Genomic DNA, 25443 nt, shown 5'->3' on the forward strand with positions numbered 1-25443 from the left:
TGCCTAATGTATTGAAAGTAGCCGGAGTAGTCAAAGTTTGCAATAAAAACATAGAAATGCATGTACATAGAAAAATACGTTTTTACACTGTTGAATTAGGTACACTATTTATTGAGCAACATTGAGTATAAATCCAACTTGAACGATCCAGTAGAGGTCAGTAGAGGACTGAGGACTGTTGTGAGAGGTTCTTATGTAACATATAGGATAAATAAATGGAAATAACTTCATGTGTACTTATCCCTTTGCTTTTTGAAATTAAAGGTTTCAGCTTTGGGGCAACAGCTGTTTACAATTAGTATGGGAAAATATAATCTGCCCCAACTATTGCTGTTAAATCAGAGAGAGCAAAGGGGTTTTGGCCAACTAAATCCACTGGGATGGGGGAGCAGGAATGTGAGGAATTCAGTCAGACCAGTGTTAGACTCACTGAGCTCAGCTGGCTTCTTTTGAGCAGATCTTGATCTATTGAGCAGATCTTAAGCAAGATCGAGAATTAGAGAACAAAGGTTGGGATGACTGGAAACTACTATACGCTCAACATGTTGGTAGAGATACGAATAGCTGTTAGGTGAAATCTAACAGTGAAAAAAAATCTACTCAAATACTCATTGTCTTACAACAAATGAGAAGACAGGCAGACAATGAGATACCTTCCCCCTTATTTATTGGTAAAATGACAATTTGTTGTTTTGCTTTGTTTTCCCCCCTGGCCCCCATCCCACAGCAGTGACAGCTGCAGGTATGGTTGTGCTAGTAGTTGATGTCATAACAGACGCGGACTGGTCAGAGGAATCCCGCCCCGATAGGAAAAAGTAAAAAAATAATCAAAAATAAATCAAAAGTGAAAGAAACTGAAGAGAACGTCTGAAATCACAAGAGGTGAAAGAAGCAGTGCACCCAATACCAGAGACTCTTCAGAAAACAAAAGAGTTGTACACAAAATAAAAAAATACATCTTCACATGACAAAAATAATTGAGGATGACAAAGCATCATGTTGAGATTGGGAAGGTATTGTATTGACAGTAACTACTGATTGGTTACATGTTTGAAGAAAATAATTATACAAATAATAGCAACATGTTTTCAATACACAATTGTGATTTTGGTCAGGAAAACAAATCTTGCTTTATCCTTTTCGTCATTGTATATGATTGATTCAAAAACATTACATTAATGCTAAAAAATGACTTATTGGTGAGTGATGTTAATGCACTATGCATATGGTTGGATATCATAGATTAATGATTGGAAAACCTTAGGTGGTCTAGTCTTTGAAATCATACGGTTTAACGTGTGCCAAAAATAAGTCAACAATAATAATAACAATGTAATAGTTCAGTTCATCTACACAACTGCTATATCTGGAAGGAAACAACTGTTCTCCTAACTCCTTTTTTTGGGTTGAACACCTCTCCCTTCTCTTGCCCAAGGGTGACGATCAGGAACAAGGAAAAATTAAATCATGAGAATTGCTACATTCACCCACCCCCAAACTAAAATAGGGTTAGAAGTGACAGAAGACATACGTTGAAATACTGTAGCATTATGGTAAAGAAAGATGATGAGAGCGAGAGAGAGAAAGGAGAGGGCCAAAGAGCCTGTTCATTATTCCTCCCAGTTGCGTTTGATTTTCTTCTTACAGAAATACAGTGAAACAAAAAAAGAACAGTGCTCTGTTAAGTGCGATTGGTAAGGATTGATCTTTTTTCCCCTTCCCTAAGTGGGTTGTTGTTTTTTGCCTGGGTGATGTCAGATGTCCATCGTTTGGTTGGTTGGAGATAATGGGTTGTTATGTCCTCGGGCAAGTTAAAACAGTTGTAGGTCGTCATGTTGGTCATAATTGTGTCATTTGTCTGATCATTGGAACCTTGGAGTTGTGTGTTGACAGCTGATTGGCCTGTGAGCTGGTTTGCTTATCAGTTGATCGGTGCATGGTGGTTGGTCAGACCGTCAGTTGGTTTGACCGTGGGATGTGTTTGTCAGCTGGTCTAATCAGTTGGTTGATACTGCAGGTTGGTTGGTGTGTCGGTCCAGTTGGTTAGTTCCCACCACAGCACTTGCTTCCACCAGCCTGTGGGGCGGCTTCCTGCAGGTCCACTCCTGCCCGACCACCGGCCCGGCCACCGGCTCCACCCGCTGGCTCGTTCTTAGGAAGCTTCTTGGCTACAGGAGAAGGACAGAAACAAAAAGTGAGTAGGAAGCCTTTATGGTTTCTACACATTTCATTTGTTCTGGGAAGAAATGTAAACAGAGTATACAAAACATTTTGAACACCTGCTCTTTCCATGACAGACTGACCAGGTGAATCCAGGTGAAAACTAGGATCCCTTATTGATGTCAATTGTTAAATCCTCTTCAAATCAGTGTAGATGAAGGAGAGACAGGTTAAAGAAGGATCTTTAAGCCTTGAGACAGTTGAGACATGGATTGTGTATGTGCCATTCAGAGGGTGAATGGGCAAGACAAAAGATTAAAGTTCCTTTGAACGGAGTATGGTTCTAGGTGCCAGGCGCACCGGTTTGTGTAAAGAACTGCAACGCTGCTGGGTTTCTCACGCTCAACAGTTTCCCGTATGTATCAACAATGGTCCACCACCCAAAGGACATCCAGCCAACTTGACACAACTGTGGAACGCATTGGAGTCAACATGGGCCAGCATCCCTGTGAAACACTTTCGACACCTTGTAGAGTCAATGCCCCCAATGAATTGAGGCTGTTCTGAGGGCAAAAGGATGGGTGCAACTAAAAATTAGGAAAGTGTTTCTAATTAAGCAATAAGGCACCAGGGGTTGTGGTATATGGCCAATATACCACAGCTAAGTGCTTTTCTTAGGCACTATGCCCTGGATACAGCGCTCAGCCGTGATATATTGGCCATATACCACAAACCCCTAAGGCGCCTTATTGCTATTACAAAACTGGTTACCAACGTAATCAGAGCAGTAAAAATAAATGTTTCGTCATACCTGTGGTATACAGTCTGATATACCACAGCTGTCAGCCAATCAGGATTCAGGGCTCGAATCACCCAGTTTTATAAATGCACATATAATATTGTGGTACACGTACCTATGGCCATAAAGATCTCATTGACGTTCATGGCCGTCTTGGCTGAAGTCTCCATGAAGAGCAAACTGTTGTCATCTGCGTACGCTTGTGCTTCCTACACACAAAACAAAGGGAGGACAGAGATATTTAGAGCTCCATCACAAACATGTCGATACAATCAGTAATAATCCATATGCTTTGAGAGTTCGTGAGCCTTCTTGAATATCAACAGAATCTATAAAAATGACATTTCTAGGACATTCTCCTGTTTAAACAAACGTATCATTGACATGTTCCACTAATAGTCCAGTGGGAGCAGCATCTAATTGTTAGGAGTTCCTCAGTACCTGGAAGTCCACAGCTCTTTTGTTGGCCAGGTCAGCTTTGTTCCCTGCCAGTGCAATAACGATATTAGGGCTGGCTTGTCGTTGGAGCTCCTTCACCCAGTTCTTTGCACGTGTGAATGTATCCTGCACAGGAAGAAAACATTCTTAATAACATCATAAAAACATGTGATATGATGAAATACATGACAAAGGCAGATTACACAATGGATGTTTGTTTTTCACACAAGAGCTCTATTTATACATCTACAGAAGTGAGAGTTACGAGAGCTGTCACTCACTGTGTTGGTGATGTCATAGACCACGATGGCAGCTTGCGCTCCTCTGTAGTACATAGGGGCCAGGCTGTGATACCGTTCCTGCCCTGCAGTGTCCCAGATCTCAAACTTAACTGTTGTGTCATCCAAGCAGACAGTCTGTGTGAGGAAGGCAGCTGGATGGGTGTAGAGACAAATCATAGACTTAGTTTCAGGGTCTATTTTTATTTTGAAGTCTGAAAATGCCCTACACATAGAAAATAAGTGTACATTTTACTTTGCCTGTGCATTTCCTCACAGTGGAGTAATACTCAGTATCTGCACAGGACAGGTATTCTGTTTTCTTCCTTAGATAGGGACAACTATACCCCCTAGGACACTATTTGACAGGGCCGAGTTAAACTAGCACAAGGCAAACATTACCCCCAACAGCCAAGGCCATGAGACAGTTAAGAGGAAACGTGAACAGTGGCTTAATGAGAACTCGTGAAGCTACGAAGCCAGCGCTGAGGAGAATTGGGAGCCTTCCAACGTTAGAGAGAGGAGGAAGGGACAATTATGTAAATAAACAAGATCGAATCACAGAGCACTAAGCACCGGGTAAAAGGTTACGTCGAGAAATGTAGTGAGAGTAAAAATAAAAAAAGTGACGAAGAGAACAAAACATGTGGCTGTCTATTGGCTAATCCATGGAACACAAAGAGAATGCTAATTCAGCCCGTTGTGTCACATGGCTGAGGGAAATGTACAGCAGCACTCAGAGGAAGCCTGCTCCATACTAAAAGCTCGGTGACCTTTGACCAGACAGCTGACAACAGGTTTTAAAATGTTTTTAAAAATGCTGACTCGTCCTAAGGCTTTGGCTAGTGTAAGCACCAAGCATCCTGCCTCTCCAGCCTCACCCTGCTGTGGCTTCATGATGCGACTAATTTATTTATTTATTTATTTATAGGAAGGGTAATGCATAAATCATGAAGAAAGCAATCTAGCTAGTAAACCACTAAAACATCATGGAAATTCCCAACACCCGTGTGTAGGTTTGAAACTCTAGGTGAAGCTGAAAATAAATAGTTACTCATTATCCAACTTTTGCAGTGGAATTCTTTGAATGTTAAAACCGGAAACTTGAGCCATCAAGTATTGGCTTCCAGATGGGTAGATATTAGAGCAGTTCCAGGACAGGAAATCCCATTGTTGACCGACTTCCTTCCTGTTTTAAGAGCCCACAGGGAGAGACCCCCTTCTCGCTGCTCCACTCCGACTAGCAAGTCAATACATACCTTATTAGGCAGATGACAAGTACCTCTTTCTCACACTTACCCATTTTCAGTTTTGGTTTGAACATTCTCTATAAGGCTTTCTGTGGCCGGGAGTAAGGACCTTCCACTCCTTGTGGCATATTTAAAAGTGTCAGTCAGAGGCTTGGCTGCTCATGCAAGAGTCAGGTGATCAGCTGCCAAGAAAGATCTGGTTCTGTAGCTCAAGGTCTACTCCTGACCTGGCCTTGACAACAGCCAGGGTAAGGGCTGCTAGCTAGCAGGAACATAGCCCCGGTTACCAAGGCATTCAAAGTGGTCTTCCTTCAGTCCACTACACATTCTATTTGATCTTTATAACATGATACTGACTCAACACAAGGACAGCTGTAAAGCAACACAAAACACTAAGCATGACTAAGACACAGTCAGAAGAATGACAATGCCAACGGCGTGCCTACTCACCTCCGATGGTGCTCTCCTGGTACTCGTGGAACTGGCCCTTGACGAAGCGCAGCACCAAGCTGGACTTGCCCACTGCTGACTCTCCCAGCAGCACCAGCTTGAACTGGCAGATCTTGTTGCTGGCCGCCGCGCCGTTGGTCCGTGCTGGTCCTCCTCGACCTGCCATGCTGCCGAGCAGAGAGCTTCACCGGGGTAAGAGGCTCTTGGTGGAGGATGAGGCTGCCTTGGGCGGAGGACTGGGGCTCTGAAGCTGAGCAGGGACTGGAGCCGAGACAGGCGAGGGTGGGCTAAGCTAGGTCAGGCGAGTCTAGGCCAGGCAGTGAGGGGGCCGGAGGAAGAGAGGACTTCACCTGTGGGAGCTGGAAGAAAGAACCAACTGAGTAATAATATCACTAGTAGGCAGCCAGTGTGAAAGAAACTTTAGTAAACTAGAATGCCTTCAGAAAGTATTTATACCTCTTTTTTGTTGTATTACAGCCTGAATTCAACATGGATTAAAAAGTTTTCAACCATCTACACACAATACCCCATAATGACAAAGTGAAAACATGCTTAGAAATGTTGCTCATTTATTGAAAATTAAATCTCATTTACATAAGTATTCACACCCGAGTCAATACTTTGTAGAAGCACCTTTGGCAGTGATTAAAGCAGTGAGTCTTACTCGCTGAGTTTTCCACACCTGGTTGTGCAACATTTGCCCATTATTCTTTTTCAAAATTCTTCAAGCTCTGTCAAATTGGTTGTTGATCATCAAGTGTCTTGCCATACATTTTCAAGTAGATTTAAGTCAAAACTAACTCGGCCACTCAAGAACATTCACTGTCTTCTTGGTAAGCAACTCCCGTGTAGATTTGGACTTGTGTTTTAGGTTATTGTCCTGCTGAAAGACGAATTCATCTCCTAGGGTCAGCAGACAACCAGGTTTTCGTCTAGGATTTTGCCTGTGCTTATTTTTTATCCTGAAAGGACTGGAGGATCTTAACAATTACAAGCATAGGCAAAATCCCATAACATGATGTAGCCTCCACTATGCTTGAAAATATGGAGTGTGGTACTCTGTCTTGTATTGGATTTGCCCCAAACATAACATTTTGTATTCAGATTAAAAAAGTAAACGCTTTGCCATATTCTTTTGCAGTGTTACTTTAGTGTCTTGTTGCAAACAGGATGTACGATTTGGAATATTTTACTCTGTACAGGCTTCCGTCTATTCACTCTGTCAATTACGTTAGTATTGTGGAGTAACTACAATGTTGTTGAGCCATCTTCAGTTGTCTCCCATCACAGCCATTAAATACTCTGTTTTAAAGTTACCATTGGCCTCATGGTGAAATCCCAGGGGGAGAGACGCGCCCCACCCCCCAGACCTCTGTCTAGACACATTAGCCTAAAGCGGAGTTCAACTGTGTTCACATCCAACCCAATGCAACCTGTGTGTGTGTGTGTTCTCAGAGACCACAGAGCTGAGGACCACAGTGAAAATACAGAACAGGAACTGATAGTCTATGAGCTGCTTGCCCCAAGGACTTCGGTTTCTGTGTACAATCCAACTTGGGCCTGCACACATCCATCTTAACGTCGATAGTCACAGGATGATGTGCAGATTGTCATCTTATGGTTGGACCAGTGTACTCAGAGTCCAAGTGTTGTTCTTTACATTGACTGGAATATGACTACAGAAAGAAACTTAGAAACACATCTTCCATAGTGCTACTTTACACGGTCAGTCAGCTTCTGCTTGGTGAAAGGGACAGGATACGGAATGAATATCAAAGCAGGAAGTGAACATTGCAGAAGGACAGAGTAGCAGACAGACAGACAGTTGGCCCGTTACACTAAACCATTAACTGTTAGGACAACCAGCCTAGGTTAGCCTACAATGCTAAAAATCCATAATTAAGTGTGAAACATCACAATAACGTCTTGTCTGTCTTTCAACAGTGAGTGCAGATTGAACACACTTGACTAGAGGGGGAGAGTAATATCTGGAAGTCTACAGTCATGGGGGTGATAATAAATTGCAATTTTAAAAAGCAAATTGTCTACAGTTCTACACATTTTGCCATCGCTTATGCCGTGTTCTTACACCATCTGAGTGACTCAAACAAAACTAAATCAATGAGGGTCCCATGGCATATTCAGTTATTTTCCCCCCACAATTCTCATTCTTCATTTTTAATTTAAAAACTATATAAAAAAATATATATTTTAAAAAACAGGTTTCCGTTTTGCAGTCTTTTTATTACTATTAAAAAATGTAACAAAAATTGGACGTTTTAAATTGCACAACAATGCTTAAAGACATCGACATTTTTTAAATGCAAGTGTGCACCAGCAAGAGACTCATTTGGTTAGCAACGTTTCTGTAGTGCTTATGTGATTGGCCATTTGTTTTGTATACTCTGCACTGGATTGATAAAATAATCATCAAATCATTCTCCCAGGTAGGCATTGGCTACTTTGTAGATAACATTTAATTGACAATGTTTTTGGGGAAGCCATCTCTACCAGCAGACTTCTCATTAGCATCTTCACTACACGGCCATACAAAGTGGAGACATATGCGCACACACACACACACCACACAGTTTCAGAGAGTTGCAGGAAAATACAAAATCACCGATGCATTTAGTTCATGTCTTATGATTAACTTGGGCAAATTAATACATTTTCTAATAAGTTCAATACATTTTTTGGAATATTGTTGAATTATTTTCTGGATTCCGTCCTCAACATGGATTTTATAGGGTCCTGGTTAAGGAGCGAGAGAGGGGTAGGCCAGCCAGAGTAGGGTTGCTGTTGGCACTCAGTCTTTCCCAGGCCAGGCAAGGCCCTAATCTTCTGCATGTGACAGAAGATCACTGTGTTGGTACCACACACTGGCCTGAGAGGCCCAGCACAGAGCAGACAGTACAGCAAGGTAGCACACCAAAGGCCTAGACTACTGCCACATACACAGCATCCGAGGGATTCCTAGACGCACCACAGTGAGTGTGGAGAGAAACAGCTGCATGTTCATTGGGTCAACATGTACGTGCTAATATGATGAAGCCGAGGTGCAAACGAGAGGAAGTTGTAACAAAGCCAACATAGTTCCACAGTCTTGGTCTAAGCCCAATGTCCTTGTGTTTCTGAGAGGAACGTAGAAACATCCTGGTATTTCTTCTAATTAAGCTCCCGAGTGGCGCAGCGGTCCAAGCATCTCAGTGCAAAAGACGCGTCACTGCAGTTCCTTGTTCAAATCCAGGCTGCAGCACATCCGGCCGTGATTAGGAGTCCCATAAGGCGGCGCACAATTGGTCCAGTGTCATCCGGGTTTGGCCCGGAGTAGGCCGTCATTGTAAATAAGAATTTGTTCTTAACTGATTTGCTAGTTAAAAAAAAGGTTAACAAACAAATACAAAAGCTAGCCTAAACAGGTCACTTCTGTCAAATGTTTTGAGGCACTTTTTACACAGCGCGTTTACCTTACCAGTATGTCTACCATTCTAAGGCAAAACAACAGGTGTGACTGCTCTCCAACCCGGATAGTCTACTACACACACACTATGGAAATGAAGAGGTCAGCATGCCTCACTGCCCCAGGACAAGGCTCCATAGCCAAGGACTGGGAGAAGAGGGGAGGGAGGCTGGAGTGATTCCCAGCCTGAGATAAGGGCTTCAGAAACAAACAGGATAAGAGTGAAAGAACATTTAACCTAGGCTAGTCATATGAGGCCATATTGTATATTAGTGTCAGTAACACTGATGTTAACACTCAATATAATATAAACACAGGACAAATAACTGAAAATCTGAGCAGCATCAAAAGCCTGTGTTCAATCCACCATCATAAACCAAAACAGTGGATTTAGGCCATGGTTATTGAACAGTATAGTGAACACGACGGCACACAATTGGCCCAGCGTCGTCCGGGTTTGGCCAGGGTAGAGCGTCATTAACTGACTTGCCTAGTTAAATAAAAAAATTAAATAAAAATTATCCTTGGTAATATGATTGACTGATTGCTAGAGGGCTGCAGTGGCTGGCCCAACACTCACACACTCCTGTTCTGAGAGTCACTCAGAGCAGCATCCTGCTTCTAAGCAGCTCTCTGCTGGCATCTTTAATGGGCTCTGGAGACCTCCACACACTGAAGTGGGTCAGAGAGATGAAGGGGAGAGAGGCTGGGTCAAAGAGAGTAGGGCGAGAGGGATGGAGAGAGAAAGGTAGGGAGAGACGGTGAAATATTCATACAGCCTCCCGTGGGCTTTGCTGCTAGCTTGATATCCAAGCACTTAGTAAAACACAGCCACTGAGAACTGGTAGCAGCACACACACACAATTAACTACATACAGATATTGCATGCATTGCCCTCATGATGCGACAGTTTCTCACTCGACATGCATGAGGTAGATTTTAACGCTATACAAGACAACGCATGCACAGATATAGCAAATGAAGAAGCCACGTTCATGATGGACAAACCGACTCCGCGTGTGCATGTTGGTGTTCTCTATCCCACCAGACGCGTTTCATGCAGGTTCAAATACCAAAAGCAACTATATTAATTTGGGGTCAGGTCAAAACACACATGAAACATGAATGGACATTTAGCTAGCTAGCTTGCTGTTGCTAGGTAATTGGTCCTGGAAGATAAACGGTGGGTTGTTATTTTACCTGAAATACACATGGCCCTTTTTTGTTTTACTGGATCTTTGACCCATTTGGAAATGTGTTCTCTACTCCGACAATTAAGCCACAGATTTTTTAAAGAAGAAAAAAAAGAAGGGAAACCTAGTTAGTTTTTAGTCAAATTATTTTTCTTCTGTGGATTTTACATGGCGGTTGGCAATCAACTTTAGATGGGAGGTAGATGGGAGAGGCGGGACTTGCAGTGCGCCAAGAGTCTAAAATAGAACCAAGTTCTACGCACACAAGCACTTTGGATTAAATGATTGAATAACAAAATGTACACATTCATGTTATTCAACATGGTCAGTTTTGTCAGAATGTTAGTAAGTCTGGAAAAGAGTGTGTGGGAGAGGGGGAAATTCTCAGTAACTTCAGTTTCTTTTTAACTTGACCAGTGAAATCACTTACCATCACCTTGTGGGTTTCCGCTTATACTTGACATCCCAAACATTTTACACACACACACACACACGATGACTGGTCCACCCACCTGGCCTTAAGTTGGCTAAATATAAGAGTGGGTACTTCAAATGTTAGCCATGAACCCCATCTGCTATTCCCCACACTACTCTTAACTAGGGCTGGGACCCTACCACTATTGCAATACTCGTTAGTATCGTGTAATCAAAACAAAGTGGATTTAACTTTAGGAAAATAGCCATAATGTTGGAAACAAACATTTTATGTTGTCATCCAGGGTCACATTTATTTTCCAAGCTATAGCACACAATATTTTAAATTCAGCCGGTTTTTGAAGGACCAAAGAGTTAGATCTGCTTCATGTTTTCATTTTTGACATTGAAAACATATCCTGGTATTGTCCCGGCCCTACTCTTAACCTCAGAGCCCTCACAGCCAACCCCATTATTGACCACAACTAGCCTAAATGTATGCTTCAGTCACAGCTCACAGTCCCGCTGTTCTCTGCTGTCAGGTACAACTTAGCCTGGGAGCCAGTTAGTTTCTGCTCTCTTGTCAACTCGTTTGTCAATGACATTGGATTAGGCAAAAACACAGACAGATCTGGAATCAGGCTACGTAAAACTCCTAGGCCAGTGCTGTTCATGGTAATCAGCAAGGGGTGAAATGGGTGATGATCAGAAAGAGTAACAGATGCTACTGGACTGGGTAGAATGAAACAACAGATTAGAATATTTATTTATTTATTTGACCTTTAACTGACTTGTCTAGTTAAATAACAAATTCTTATTTTCAATGACGGCCTAGGAACAGTGAGTTACCTACCTTGTTCAGGGGCAGATCGACAGATTTATTTTTACCTTGTCAGCTCGGGGATTTGATCTTGCAACCTTTCGGTTACTAGTCCAACGCTCTAACCACTAGGCGACCTATTGTAAGCACTGCTAACAATACACACCACCATAGGCCTATGAGTTGTGTTCCCAAAGGACAATTCAAACTAGAGGTCGACGGATTAAATCGGAATGGCCGATTTCAAGTTTTCATAACAATCGGAAATTGGTATTTTTGGGCGCCGATTTGTTAAATGTATATTTATACCTTTATTTAACTAGGCAAGTCAGTTAAGAACACATTCTTATTTTCAATGACGGCCTAGGAACGGTGGGTTAACTGCCTTGTTCGGGGGAAGATCGACAGATTTTCACATTGTCAGCTCGGGGGATCCAGTCTTGCCTTACAGTTAACTAGTCCAATGCAATAACCACCTGCCTCTCATTGCACTCCACAAGGAGACTGCCTGTTACGCAAATGTAGTAGAAGCCAAGGTAAGTTGCTAGCTAGCATTAAACTTATCTTATAAAAAACAATCATAATCACTAGTGAACTACACATGGTTGATGATTACTCGTTTATCTAGCGTGTCCTGCGTTGCATATAATCGATGCAACGCTGGGGGATGATTTAACAAAAGTGCATTTGCGAAAGAAAAAAAAGCACAATCGTTGGACGACTGTACCTAACCATAAACACCAATGCCTTTCTTAAAATCAATACATATATATATTTTTGCATATTTAGCTAAAAGAAATCCAGGTTAGCAGGCAATATTAACCAGGTGAAATTGTGTCACTTCTCTTGCGTTCACTGCACGCGGAGTCAGGGTATATGCAACAGTTTGGGCAGCCTGGCTCATTGCGAACTAATTTGCCAGAAATGTATGCAATTATGACATAACATTGAAGGTTGTGCAATGTAACAAGAATATTTAGACTTAGGGATGCCACCCGTTAGATAAATACCGAACGGTTCCGTATTTCACCGAAATAATAAACGTTTTGTTTTCGAAGTGATAGTTTCCGGATTCAGCCATATTAATGACCAAAGGCTTGTATTTGTGTGTTATTATGGCATAATTAAGTCTATGATTTGATAGAGCAGTCTGACTGAGCGATGGTAGGCAGCAGCAGGCTCGTAAGCATTCAGTCAAACAGCACTTTTGTGCATTTTGCCAGCAGCTCTTCGCAAGCACAGCGCTGTTTATGACTTCAAGCCTATCAGCCTAATGGCTGGTGTAACCGATGTGAAATGGCTAGCTAGTTAGCTGGGTGTGCGCTAATAGTGTTTCAAACGTCACTCGCTCTGAGACTTGGAGTAGTTATTCCCCTTGCTCTGCAAGGGCCGCGGCTTTTGTGGAGCGATGGGTAACGCTGCTTCGAGGGTGGCTGTTGTCGATGTGTTCCTGGTTTGAGCCCAGGTAGGGGTGAGGAGAGGGACGGAAGCTATACTGTTACACTGGCAATACTATAGTGCCTATGAGAACATCCAAAGGGCAAAGGTATATGAAATACAAATGGTAGAGAGAGAAATAGTCCTATAAATACAACCTAATACCTCTTACCTTGGAATATTGAAGTCTCATGTTAAAAGGAACCACCAACTTTCCTATGTTCTTAACAAGGAACTCAAACGTTAGCTTTTATACATGGCACATATTGCACTTTTACCTCAAACACTTTGTTTTTGCATTATTTAAACCAAATTGAACATGTTTCATTATTTCTTTGAGGTTAAATTGATTTTTATTGATGTATTATATTAAGTTCAAATAAGTGTTAATTCAGTATTGTTGTAATTGTCATTATTACAAATAAATAAAACATTTTTAAAAATTGGCCGATTAATCGGTATCGGCTTTTTTGGGCCTCAAATAAATCGGTGTTGAAAAATCATAATCGGTCGACCTCTAATTCAAACAGACTCCCACTCCTAGACTCCAGTTGAAACATCAGCTAGCCCAGATGTGTCAGCGTGTGACCGTGTCAATGTGCATTCGTCATCAATGCCATGGAATTAGTGGTGCAACAAGCTGTCAGGCAGGCAGAATTAATTTAACCAGTTACCTAGGAATAAGTGGTGACATGACAACAGGTTCTCTGAACTCCAAGGGCGGAGGGACCAGAGGAATTAGATGTAACAGGGAGGGAGGGTGGAGCTAGCACCGGCCATACCAGTCTGCATCCCGGTATTAGCTTGGCTTTCATCTGAAGTATAAAAGGGTTGGGCCTGCATGGGAAACCGTCAGGGAGGATAAACCCAGTGACAGAAGAGAAAGCGAGACACCCCAATCGAGTAGCACAGCGGACAATTTCAATATGCAAGAGAAACTATAGCCTAAGGACTAAGGGATGGGTCAATTGGAAGAGGAAAGGAATGGTGACTAAGGCTGAGTATAGACAGGCAGTCCAAATTCCTTCCCCCCCCCCCCACTCACTGGTATTTTGACCAATCAGATCAGCTCTAAAAAAGATCTGATGTGATTGGTCAAAAGACCAATGGGTGAAAAAAATATCAGAATTGGGCTGCCTGTCTAAACACAGCCTAAATCTCTGGGAATGCAAACAGGATACACATCACTAGCAAATGGGGGCAGGCAAGGGGGAAATCATTTCCTTCTCTTTCTGGCTCCCTCTGTGTGTGAAACATGACAGCCAAGCAAAAGCCTGTGCAATACAATTCTACTCCACTCTACTCCGATAATTTTGGCCTACCACGTTAAAGGGAAATATAGCCAACAAGTTGTGGAAAAAGACAACCATTTCAGAGTTAATTGAAAATAAAGCCATTGTTGATTAAGATGAGAAAATTCCTCAAAAAAAGTGTATATTGAACCATATGGTCCATCTAGTAGAATCTCGTGGACCATATGGACACATTTTTTAATATATACTAATATGTATAATTAAAGTATAAATTACCAAACTTACCAGGTAATCTATGACCAAAAATGACCAAAGATTCAGGTGACGGTTTTAAATTACTGGTAGTTTTGCAACCCTAAGTGAGATAAAAAGCATCTGTTTTTGCATAAGCCTACTAGACTAAACCCCAACCCCCCCATTCAGTTTGAGCATGGGGCTAGTGAGAGAGATAAGAACCCCAGACAGGGGCTCAGCTGCAGAGATAAAGGGTCAGGGTGGGGTTAGTGGGTGTCTCATCTGGCTGCAAGGAAGCACACACTTAATGATTAATGACTCAAACTTAAAGAAATAATTTCCCATTTGTTTAGGCCTAAATGGTTGTGGTTTAATCAATAGGGGCCATACATTGATCTTGTAAGTCTCAAACAAGTCTGGTAGCAAACTGACTAGTAACCCACTCTGCACATAGAACTCTTCAGCTCGGGTAATAGAACAAAAAAGTCGCACCTACAGGATATCTTCAGTCTTTTGAGGAGTAATCAGAATGACCCGTTGTGAATGGGCATGCTTCTCCTCCTACACACCCGATTCATTCATTCCTCCATTGACTCCAATGCATTACAACCTTTCTGACCACACTAACGCATACCAATTAGGCTTACTTGGGATTAAACATTGAAAAGGGTTGGGTCTCACGCAGATGTGTTATTTTTACTCGCCATTCTGTCAGGAATATTTGGAAATATCAGAGAAACTTTCTTAACTAGCCATACAACACCAATCCAAAACCATTTTATGCCACCTAGTAATATTGCCTTTTATATAACGTTTGCATGTGTCAAAATGTGTCACCACTCTAAGGACAAGGTCCACACCATAACATGGCAGCAGCTTAGGCAAGTTATTAAAAATCCATGCTCTAGTCCTGTTATTAAGCCACAACACACCAATGAGTTTCCAATGAGGATTTACCCTGGTGTTTACCCAAAAGACACAATCCCAGTCCACTTTTCAGCCTGCATTTACATAATGTTTAAAATGTGAACTTTAACAGCTTCTCACAAATGAACTGTCTTGAATGATGCAGAGGTTGACTCTGCTTGCCCAAAGTCTTAGTGTCTCACTCCTGATAGAAACTCAATTACACTAGAGCTTACATTAATGTGGCACTTCAGTCTCCTTCTCACCCCATTTAACAAATGACTTACGTAACAAAAGGTACATCTCAAGACAAGTTGGTTATTTGAATCAGCTGTATAATGCAAAGGAAAAACATGCACCCAGGGATTGGGAAACTCTGCACTAAGATATGCAATCACTGACATTACGAGGAAACCAGACAACGCACTACCCAATTCCATAGTTGCACCTTGTACATTCTACTATTACAACTTTCAGGAGTAAGTAGAAAGCCGAACTGAGTTCTGGGGGACTCCCATGCCCACCCCCCTGCCATAGATGACCTGCAGTAAAGGTGAAGGAGTGAACAAGGGTACAGGACTGATGAGACACAGTAAGGTATGAGGGACACCACATTCCACCAGAGAACAGGAGGCATGGATTCATACAAAAGTAACATGACACAGACAGACTCACACGATGAGGGCTACATCAGACAACTGACCTACCTGTACCACCATTGACACACCAAGTACAGACCAAAACTGTAACTCAGCATTGATGGCATTCAAAATGATGAGCCTAATTAGAGACAGCCATGGACTTTGAACTCCAATTATGCAAAATATGCTTTGAGACCTAGCCAAGTAAACGATTATAATCAGTGGCAAGATAACAATTAACGTAAAATACCTGGTGACATGGTGGGTTTCTGCAAGATGGAATGTAGATTCGTTTTCATTACCAGGCAGAAACCATAAATAGCTATTAAGTTGGTGGGTTTCAAACTTCCTCATACTATCGGTCATCACCGCTGACACCAATGGCAATGAGCTAAGATACTCTGTTGAAAGCTTGAAATTAACATATGAAAGGTTTATCAAATTGATTGGACCAAAGGGAAAATCTACTCGCTATATAGTTAGTTAGCTGTCAGTTAAAGGCTAACTAGGTATGAAATACAAATACAAATCTAACACGACATTTCTGTAATTTAGCTAGCTAGCCCACAGTAACTAGCTAGCTTTTTAAAGCCATCATTTTTTAAATTGTTATATAATGTCAATAAGAGCTGAAGTTGAGTAGCTAGTTAGCTGAGCAGACAACGACAAAAATATGTCTAATGTAAATTAACGTTACTGCCAGTAAAAACAAAATAGGACGACACTGACGAAAGCTAGCTAACGCTAACTAACTTGGCTAAGTTTATGATGACATCACAAAGAAAAGACGGGGTAAACCAAACATCTAAAGATAAATAACTATTTGGTCAAATTATTTACAAAGCTTTTTATTGTTTGCTAACTAGTTACATCATTAGCTATCTGGACAAGTAATCAGTCCCATTTAACATATCAATCTGACAGTCGTTAGCTAGCGACGTATCTCTGGCTAGGTAGCTAGCTAACGTTTACTGGCTGGTTGCTTGAGCAAAATTTGACAGTGGAAATCTGAACCAAAATAGTATAGTTTACAGCTTACCGTTAAAGGCAAAGGTCAAACATGCGTTCCCTTTTCTTCGTATACTCTCACTTTCCACAATTTCGACTTTGACGACTTTTCTCTCTATCACAGCTCACTACGACTGCTCAACACATAGGCCCCGGCCTTCACTTCTGCTTAGAGCATTTTTTCCGGGATCCTCCCACTTCCCGAAGGTGTGGCTTCCCTCTGATTGTGTCGTTGGGAACCTGGGAACTGTAGTCTACTAAATCAATGAACACAAATTTGGTCAGGGCTGATTATTTAGGAGTCGTCTCCGTAGACAGACTTGTTGGCTCCCACAATGTATCAATGCTACTGATTTGGCTTATGATCGGGTTTACGAGACTAATTTAGGAGTGGCAAGTAGTGGCATTCCCCAGCGCAATATAAAAACCATATCCGAGATTTTTTTAAAGATATATATTTAAAAAAACATCCAACTAGCGTTTACACAAGCAGCCCAGTTCTGATATTTTGTACACTCATTTGTATTTTAACCAATCACATCAGATATTTTAACATCAGATCTTTTTCAGAGTTGATCTTTTTGGTCAAAAGAAACAACCCTGGCAATCAACTACTCAGATTCGGTCCCATAGTTTTCCAGATGTATTTAATAAAATATTTACAGCAGTTTGCTTTAAATGTATAACCATCTGGTGGCGCTAAAGACCATGATATTTGCCATCACCTGACATCAGTTCAGATCTACATTTTGTTCATAAAAGTAAACTCATTGGCCCAAACGTGTGTTTGGGCATGTTGTGGGCATCAAATGCAGAAGCCCCTGTATTTTAGGGCGGGTTTATCTAAAGGCATTGGTCTATCTAAAGAGATATTGTTGGATGTTGAGTGATTGACTAACAATACTTATGTAATTGTGTACCACTACTGTGACCTGCTCAGTTTAACCTTTCAAGTTATTTCATTTTTCACTTCAGATGTAATTGTATTTCTCAGAGTCCCTGTTTAAAAAAAAAAAAATATATATATATATAAATATATATATATATATATATATGTTAATATTCTGTTTGCATCTTAAATAGTTTTATTTTACAACTAATATCAGTTACAAACAAACAAAATGATATACTACAACTCTTTCAGACAGCACACGTTGTTCAACTCATTGCACGTCTTATTTCAGTCTCTGTTACCAAAGAAACAGTAAAATATACAGCATAGAAAAAGTCAGAAAATGATCCAGACACCAGAGCAAAAAGAGATGCAGAGCTATGAATAGCCATATTGCAAAAGAGGGAAAAACACAAATAACCATAGGTCCTCTTTGGCCAGCAATCCTCTGGCAGGCTAGCCAAGAGACAATTTCTTAAAATAATGAGCACAAACATTGGTCGTATTCTGTAATGTCCAGACAGCTTGTAGAATGAGCTCCACAGTGTGTTCACAGACAATGAAATCACCTAAAACCACATGTCAAAATGCTCATTAGGTGATGATACTTTCTATGTAAACACAATATAATGAAGGAAAGGGGTGGGGTTTGCTGTTTCCATGGCTGCGAGGTCTCAATGTGATATGTCTAGAGATACCCTCCGGTTAGTAATACCTAACTTTCAGTTCACAAGAAATACATAATAAACACAAAGCTGAATATTTTTGTAAGCTGAATCAGCTTGTCTTCATAATCTCTGGTCCATTTCAATGCTGTATTTACAGTCAAATTAAATAAACAGTACATCAAGTACAATCAGTGTCGATATTATGTAGCGTGATTGCTGTGTAGAGAACGTTTTAGACTGTCAAGCAATCATTCATTTCTCAGATGTAAACTCGAGTAGCATAAGAGGTGCAATCAAAAAGGGAGAGTTGAGTTGATGGCCTCAGCGTTACTTTGCAGCAGTAATGACCCGTTTATTTATCCGGTCTCTGTGGGGCTCCAGACACCTGCTAATGTGTCACCTCCAAGCCCCAGAGAGGCTCGACTTCCAGGGCCTGCTGTGTGCTGATGTTGGTCCCCTGGGTCTGGGACTCTGCCTGCTCAGTATCACACTGCATCCTCTCAGGTCTCTCCCTGCCCTGTGGGTACTCAGTCTTAGGCCCTCCACAGTCTGGCCCTTGCCCTGCTGGCTGCCCTGCCAGATGTAGGGATGAGTCCAGTGTGTGGACAGGGCTGGAGCCCACCAGGTCATTCTTCCTAGCTCTGTTGAGCGAGCCCTGCCCCTGGGTGGTTTGGTTGTGCGTCTGATTATATGTTGGGCTGACAGACGTGTAGACCCCAGACTGAGAGCTGAAGGCGGTGTGGAGCTGTGGTTGGCCGGTAGGTGTCAGTGAGACATAGATAGGCGTTGGGGAGATGGACGGTGAATGGCTGCGGTCAGAGTTGACCTGGACACTCAGGGAGGGGTGGGACTGGCTGAGACTGCCTGGGGAACATAGGGGACGAAAGGTACTGATGGTGGGGATGGAGGCTTTGTACTCAACCTGACCAGGACCCGCACCTGGGAGTACTGGGAAGGCAGAGTTGAGGTTCAGAAGAGATGGCCCAGTCTGACATTGGGAGTGGCCCATGTAGGGAGAGTTGGGTGTAGTTCTGGAGGTCGGGAAAGGCCTGTACTGGGCTTCAAGTCCCTGACCAGTGGTTATGCCTCTGTCCGAGCAGCACGGATGTAAACAGGATGACCTGGGATTGGACGTCTGGTGATGGTGTTCAACCTCCACCTTCTGACCTCTGCCCTGGGGGGGCACCCCACCATAGGCCCACATGTTCCTGGCTGGGTGGCTGAGGGGGTCATGTTGGAGGTGAGATGGGTGAGGTCCAGCAGGCATACTGAAAGGCACCCGTGTCTGCCAGTCATTGGCAGCAATCATGTTGCTGCTGGGGTTGGGGTTAGGGGTCATCTGCAGGCCATAAGGATAGGTGGAGATGGCAGAGGGGTAATGTAACATGGTCACATGGGCCTGCAGGAAATGCATCATCTCATGGAGCTCCTTGGTCAGGTTGGACACCTCCTGGTTAAGGGTATTCATCTGGAAAATAGATGGCACGCAGAATAATGAAAGCTACAATCTGTTGCTTGGTTGAATAGTAATTATTCCAAGGCAGGAGACATAAGTATTAGAGTTCTATTGTCTCTTTCTAGGTCAGAAATGGTGGAAACCAAAAACAAGCACAGCCATAAATTATCAGTCGGTGTTACGTGAGCTTTCAAATCTGGAGCATCTCCAAACTAACAATCCTACATTTTATTTGAGGAAAATTGTCTTTCAAAGGTCTCTTGCCTACATAGCCTGAGTGGTGTATTTAATGCTGAAAGTGTGTCAGGGATGACCTGTTTTTAGACACTCTTTAGGGTACAGCGAAAGTGGAGTACGGAAAATGAAGTGGGAGAACAAAAAAGTTTGTGTCTCTTGAGGTCTCTCTACCTAGATGGAGCATATCATTCATCTATCTGTTCATTGATACATCATTATGTTGGCTTATGTGTCCGTTTACTCCGTCAATGTGATTGTATGTTCTTACCTCTTTGTTTAGCTGGCTGATGTTCTGTCTCACCTCCTCTGTTTCCAGAAGTAAGTTGGCGCTAACCTGGAATGGGTCTATGGGGGGGATGGGATGGACAAGGATGGATGAGATCAGTGCTTTCACACCCCACGCCAACATAAAGCACTTTGGTCATACCATTTCATTTGTATGAAAAGCCTACTTGTACTGCTTTGGATCATTCTAAAAAAGCAATTTTCTGACCAATCATTTCATTATCCTTGCCTAAAACACGTTTCTATTTACTGTTAGAAATCCACTGACAGAAAAACATAGTTTTTTGTAGTTAAACCATTGTTTAACCTGAGCCCATTACCTTTGCTATTGGTCTTTGCCTCGCCTTGATCCACATTGAAGTGAAAAGACTGCCCATTATCCTCAATTCCATCCACAACCCTAGAGGAGATAGGAAAGAGAGGTTCACACTTAAGTGGGTTATGATTAAATATGAAGTGATTTTCAGTTAAATAAATTCAACTGTAATCTGTCTTTGCTGTTATTACCAGGTAAATCGATCGGAAAATGTGATTTACTTTTTGGTTAATGGTTATAGTTTTATAATCCTACAAACTTTAGGCTTAGGTACTGGGCTAATGAAATACAAACGCTAGTCATTTTGATTGACAGTTATGTCTCATTACTCACCTGGGGCTGAGGTCCAGAGGGCTGACACAATGTAGGGAGGGTATGAGCAGCTTGGCTGGCCTATGGGATGAGCTGTGATCTGTGACCATGTTGGGCACCGGGGCTAGAGTAACCTCCTCATTGGACAGCAGCTGAGGGGAGGGGCTACGGCCTCTGCAGCCCTGGGCTGGGGAGCGGCAGAGACGGAGTGTATTGACATGTCGAAGCTCCTCCCCCAGCAGGCTGCTGAAGCCCGGGTGGCAGACGGGGCTGCTCAGGCCATGCATCAGTAGCAGCCGCCCTTGGTGGGATGCACCAGTGGGACAGTGGCTCATGTCCTCACCAGACTCCACGTCTTCTGCCTCCACAACGAAGGGAAGCTTGTGGTCCTTATCAGCTCGCTCCTGAGGGGCAGAGAGTGGGAGAGGAGAGGCATGAGTAACAGGTTCTCTGTAGTTCTCACAAACAATCATGCATGTCTTCCAGTAGCCTATTGCTAGTGGAGGAGGAGAGACAGTGTGGAGTGAAACACACAGAGTTTAATTTGATTTTAGCTGCCGGTAATGGGTAGCATGCACCCTAAAAATCTGAGGGGGCACAGAGTACATGAGGATGGCTGGGGGGGTTGTCCGGAGGGGAGCTTTTTGGAGAATTGTTATATTTTTAAACACCTGAAACAGCTTTCTCCTGCAATCTAGAGCCATAGCATTTTCTATGAAGTTGGCTTTAGCTAGCCAGCTAGATACTTTCCCAATCTCCCAACCTCATAACTAGCTACCAAGCCATTTTAGGCTGTCAAAGTTTGCTAGACTTTAGAAAACCAAGCAATTACTAAATGTACTGAATAATCTTAGTCTTTTACCCAGATTTTAGCAGAAATGCAGAGAAGCATATTTCGTTTCTTTAAAAAAATTACCACCAGACCGGTCAAGAGGTACGCTTAGATATAGAAAAATACTAGGATGTAATATCCTAGGCATGTTAGTGCAGTATATTGAGATTTGTGTAGAATAGAATTAGGTATAATGATTATGGCTCTAATTTGAAGGAACATTTGTTTCAGGTGTTTAGAAAATGCTACATTCTCAGGGTCCACTCCGGACCACTATCGCTCCATCCTCACCTACTTCGGTAACAAGAGATGGTGTGTAATTTCCTTCTAATATCTGTTCTGCTGTGAGTCAGTGCTGTTCCTTTCTCTTAGTGGCAAACATAGGAAATTAGGTGCACTGAGGTGAACTGCCTTCTTGGCATTTTCAGTAGGAGTCAGATTATTTAGCTGTTATGACCTCATCGTGGCTTATAATTGTTATTCCTCAGAGTGACATTTTTTCTGTCAGATTATTATATATTTTTTTTACTTTTATTGCTACCAGACAATTTTCACATTCTGGTAAATTAATTTTGAGAGAATCAGTTAACTCCCACGCACAATGTAGAAACATTAACACGTGGACACTCGCATGTCATAGGAACACACATGCATGGGCACACACAAGGTCACACACACAAAGGCATATGCCTAGTCCAACACCCACTCAAATACAAAAAAACAAGAGTACAAAATCCGCCTCACAGAGATACCGAGACACACTAATGACAGCCCTTTGTTAAGCTCTCAACAAAGGTGGAAAAATGTGGCTGTGAGAGTTGCAATCATGCTTCTTTCAGAGTGAAGTTCTATCTGGGAATGGGCTAGATCAGAACATTTGCGTGCAGCCTTTTATCAAGTTATATGTTCACCTAAGAAGGAAGGGCAACAGGTCAGGGCCCAGAACCCTCATATCCACTTCAATCATTTAAATGTCTCTGTCCCAGACCAAATATTCAAACACTTTGAAAAATGGAATGATGAGTCAAAAAGCCTATTCACATCTCAAGGTGTAAATATTTTACTTGGACATTTAGCTTAAAATATTCTGGCTATGACTACACATTTTCTGAGCTCTGAAATGTTCTGAGCTCTGAATTGACAATATTATGTTGGCTGTGGCTGTAGGAGCATCCCTGAGTTATCTGTCAGTAGCAGACTGATAGGTCATAGTAATCCCCATCTGTAGTATAGTAATAAAAAGGCACACATTTACCTGAGAGAGCCGAGGGGACCGTGAGAACCTTGTCAGCCCCTGGACAGTGAGTCAGAATGAGTCACAATTCCATTACAGTTTACACAGGCCACACAGAGTAAAGTTTGAGTGAGTGATTGAGTGAGCATGTGCGGTTCTCACCTCTGCCTCGCTGCCCTCTCTCAGGTTGTAGGTGAGGTTGTGGTGGATATCAGAGCTGAAGCGACTGCCATACTCTGGGTAGAGGCCCAGGACCTCCCTCAGGGCACGGACACTGATGTGCTGCAGGTCACAGTAGGTCAGAGCCTTCACGTCCGCATTGGTCTTGATCACCTGGTCTTGCGCTGTCAGGTCTGCACCAATCAGATCACCTTTGCCTAGAGACAGATTACCCAATTAATAATCTGACTTGACTTGATGCTTCTCTCATACACTATAATGACAACATCCATATTGCTGGGATAACAATTGAGGGATAAAGAAAACTATCTCCCTATTCCCCGTATAGTGCACTGCTTTTCTGGCCAAAAGTATTCCACTATAAAGGGATTAAGATTCCATTTCAGACGTGGCCAAAGAGTTGATAACAGAGACGGATCGCCGACACGAGAGACAGAAAAAGGAAATGATATAAAGAAAGTGTCCAGAACAGGGAAGTGAGTTGTCTAAGACGTACCCAGGATAGCAAGGACCATTTCGTCCTTCAGCACCTCTAGAGACCCAGAGCAGACAAAGTAGTTGGCCTGCAGCGCGTCCCCCTGGCGGATGAGGTACTCTCCCGGGGCACAGAACGAGGTCTTGATGTGCAAGGAGAGGGAGCGCAGACACCCCCTACTGGCCCGCTCAAACACTGGCAGCTGCAGGATGTCCTTGTTCAGGTGCATGGCGATGTCCGCACGCAGTTCGTCTGGGAAGTCATGCAGCAGCTGACAGGAGGAGAGAAGGAGGACTTCAGCACCCACAATGCAATGGTTTTGTATCAGATTACAGATCCGATTGTATCAGATTAGAGGTACCAGAGAGGGACAGTGGTGTCCGAGGATCAAGGCTAAAGGAATGCTCTTGTCATATGAGATGCGAGACAGTATAAACCAAGTTCAAGCCTATGAACACTGTGTGGACAGCCAATCAACAGTTATTCACAAACATGTATTCTATGTATTGTTGAAAAACACACAATTCTCAGTGAGTATACAATATCTTGTATTTTGTGTTGGACTCTAGCTACATTTTGGCGAGTGGCTACACACTTCAATGTACAGTAGTTGTTTTCATGGAAGCCTTCTTAGATGACTCAAATCTCTACGTATAATGTGCACTGTTGGTCTGTTTCACTAACGCTAGCCTGGCAGTAGCACCAGCTAAGAGGTGTAATACATTTGCAAGTTCTCAAGGTCCTTCGTAGCGTCTGTTGTCGCGGATTCAGCGGAGAATAAATGATGAAGCTGATGTCGAGAGGGTGTAAATGAGTACCAACATGTTTAATCCTATCGCCGTAGCCTAAAAGGTTTTATGAACTTGTATTTATTCAGGGTAGCCCAAGTGAGACCATGGCCTCATTCACAATGGTGCCCTGACTACAAGCACCTTCTCACAAACAGGAAGAAAAATGTGCATTACAAATAAATAAAAAATAACCACACCTCAACACCACAATATCAACAAATAATACTCTAGAATCAATCGAAACAACTGCAATCCCAAACTGCCGAATCAAGGTGAAAGGAATTTTGTAGGTCGTTCCTACAATAGGGAGCACTTTTAGGCAATACTAGATCTAAGCCCATCACTGTGAACAAAAGACTACTTTCTAAAAGAACCAATCTAACCTCATTGGGCAGAGACTGAGAGAAGATTGGGAAATAAAGGTGGAGATGACCTAGATGTAAAATGACATGTCTGATTTAGAATCCGCCATCCCACACGGAGACACGACTAGACCACGAGGCCATTCATGTCTGAATGTGACAATACACACCCACACTGTCAACACCATCTGATCGAAAGACCTTGGCAGTGATACAAAAGGTTTCTTTCGAAAAGATTTCTTTCGAAAACTACTCCCAACATAAGGTGTACTCTTTCTGAAAGGCTATTTATTTACATCTGAAAATATATAAAGACCAGTCTGTCAGTACAGTATGTTTGTCGACCCTAATGGCTGCGTCCCAATGGTCCATCGTTATCCTAAAGTGTGCACTTGCCCACTCCCCATCAGGGATTTGAACTAATTAACTAATCACTGATCATAATCTTGATGTGATTGGCCTGACTGAAACATGGCTTAAGCCTGATGAATTTACTGTGTTAAATGAGGCCTCACCTCCTGGCTACACTAGTGACCATATCCCCCGTGCATCCCGGAAAGGCGGAGGTGTTGCTAACATTTACGATAGCAAATTTCAATTTACAAAATAAAAAATGACGTTTTCGTCTTTTGAGCTTCTAGTCATGAAATCTATGCAGC

The 25443-nt window shown here is 42.5% G+C and overlaps 2 protein-coding genes across 2 annotated transcripts in view; both read right to left on the reverse strand.

Annotated features, from left to right (window-relative positions):
• Positions 1–95: 95 nt before the first annotated feature.
• LOC109898420 (ras-related protein Rab-5C-like) lies at positions 96–16981 on the reverse strand. Its single transcript, XM_020493381.2, has 6 exons — positions 16776–16981; positions 5376–5734; positions 3679–3830; positions 3401–3523; positions 3075–3168; positions 96–2168 (listed from the first exon to the last, which is right to left on the reverse strand). Exons 2-6 carry the CDS (start codon positions 5539–5541, stop codon positions 2044–2046), a joined length of 660 nt encoding a protein of 219 aa, XP_020348970.1. The 5' UTR covers positions 5542–5734; positions 16776–16981; the 3' UTR covers positions 96–2043.
• A 909-nt stretch (positions 16982–17890) lies between these two features.
• The window catches only part of LOC109897290 (potassium voltage-gated channel subfamily H member 4-like), a 37419-nt gene continuing 29866 nt past the window's right edge, over positions 17891–25443 (reverse strand). Inside the window, exons 10-16 of the mRNA XM_020491821.2 lie at positions 23653–23902; positions 23139–23353; positions 22998–23036; positions 20932–21314; positions 20603–20682; positions 20266–20342; positions 17891–19772 (exon numbers count right to left, since the gene is read on the reverse strand). Coding sequence (XP_020347410.1) covers positions 18693–19772; positions 20266–20342; positions 20603–20682; positions 20932–21314; positions 22998–23036; positions 23139–23353; positions 23653–23902 — 2124 coding nt within the window. The 3' untranslated portion in view covers positions 17891–18692. The remainder of the gene's footprint in view (positions 19773–20265; positions 20343–20602; positions 20683–20931; positions 21315–22997; positions 23037–23138; positions 23354–23652; positions 23903–25443) is intronic.

This window comes from Oncorhynchus kisutch, linkage group LG10 (genome assembly GCF_002021735.2).
Source record: "Oncorhynchus kisutch isolate 150728-3 linkage group LG10, Okis_V2, whole genome shotgun sequence".
Taxonomy (NCBI): Eukaryota; Metazoa; Chordata; class Actinopteri; order Salmoniformes; family Salmonidae; genus Oncorhynchus; species Oncorhynchus kisutch.

What these genes read in the sequence shown, in the direction of transcription:
- LOC109898420 (XM_020493381.2), bottom strand. Translation starts at nt 5,541, where the DNA reads ATGGCAGGTCGAGGAGGACCAGCACGGACCAACGGCGCGGCGGCCAGC. An exon ending in TCTATGACATCACCAACACA is followed by an intron (nt 3,524 to 3,678) that starts GTGAGTGACAGC and finishes CTTCCTGTGCAG; the next exon opens with GATACATTCACACGTGCAAA. An exon ending in TGAGATCTTTATGGCCATAG is followed by an intron (nt 2,169 to 3,074) that starts GTACGTGTACCA and finishes CTTCTCCTGTAG; the next exon opens with CCAAGAAGCTTCCTAAGAAC.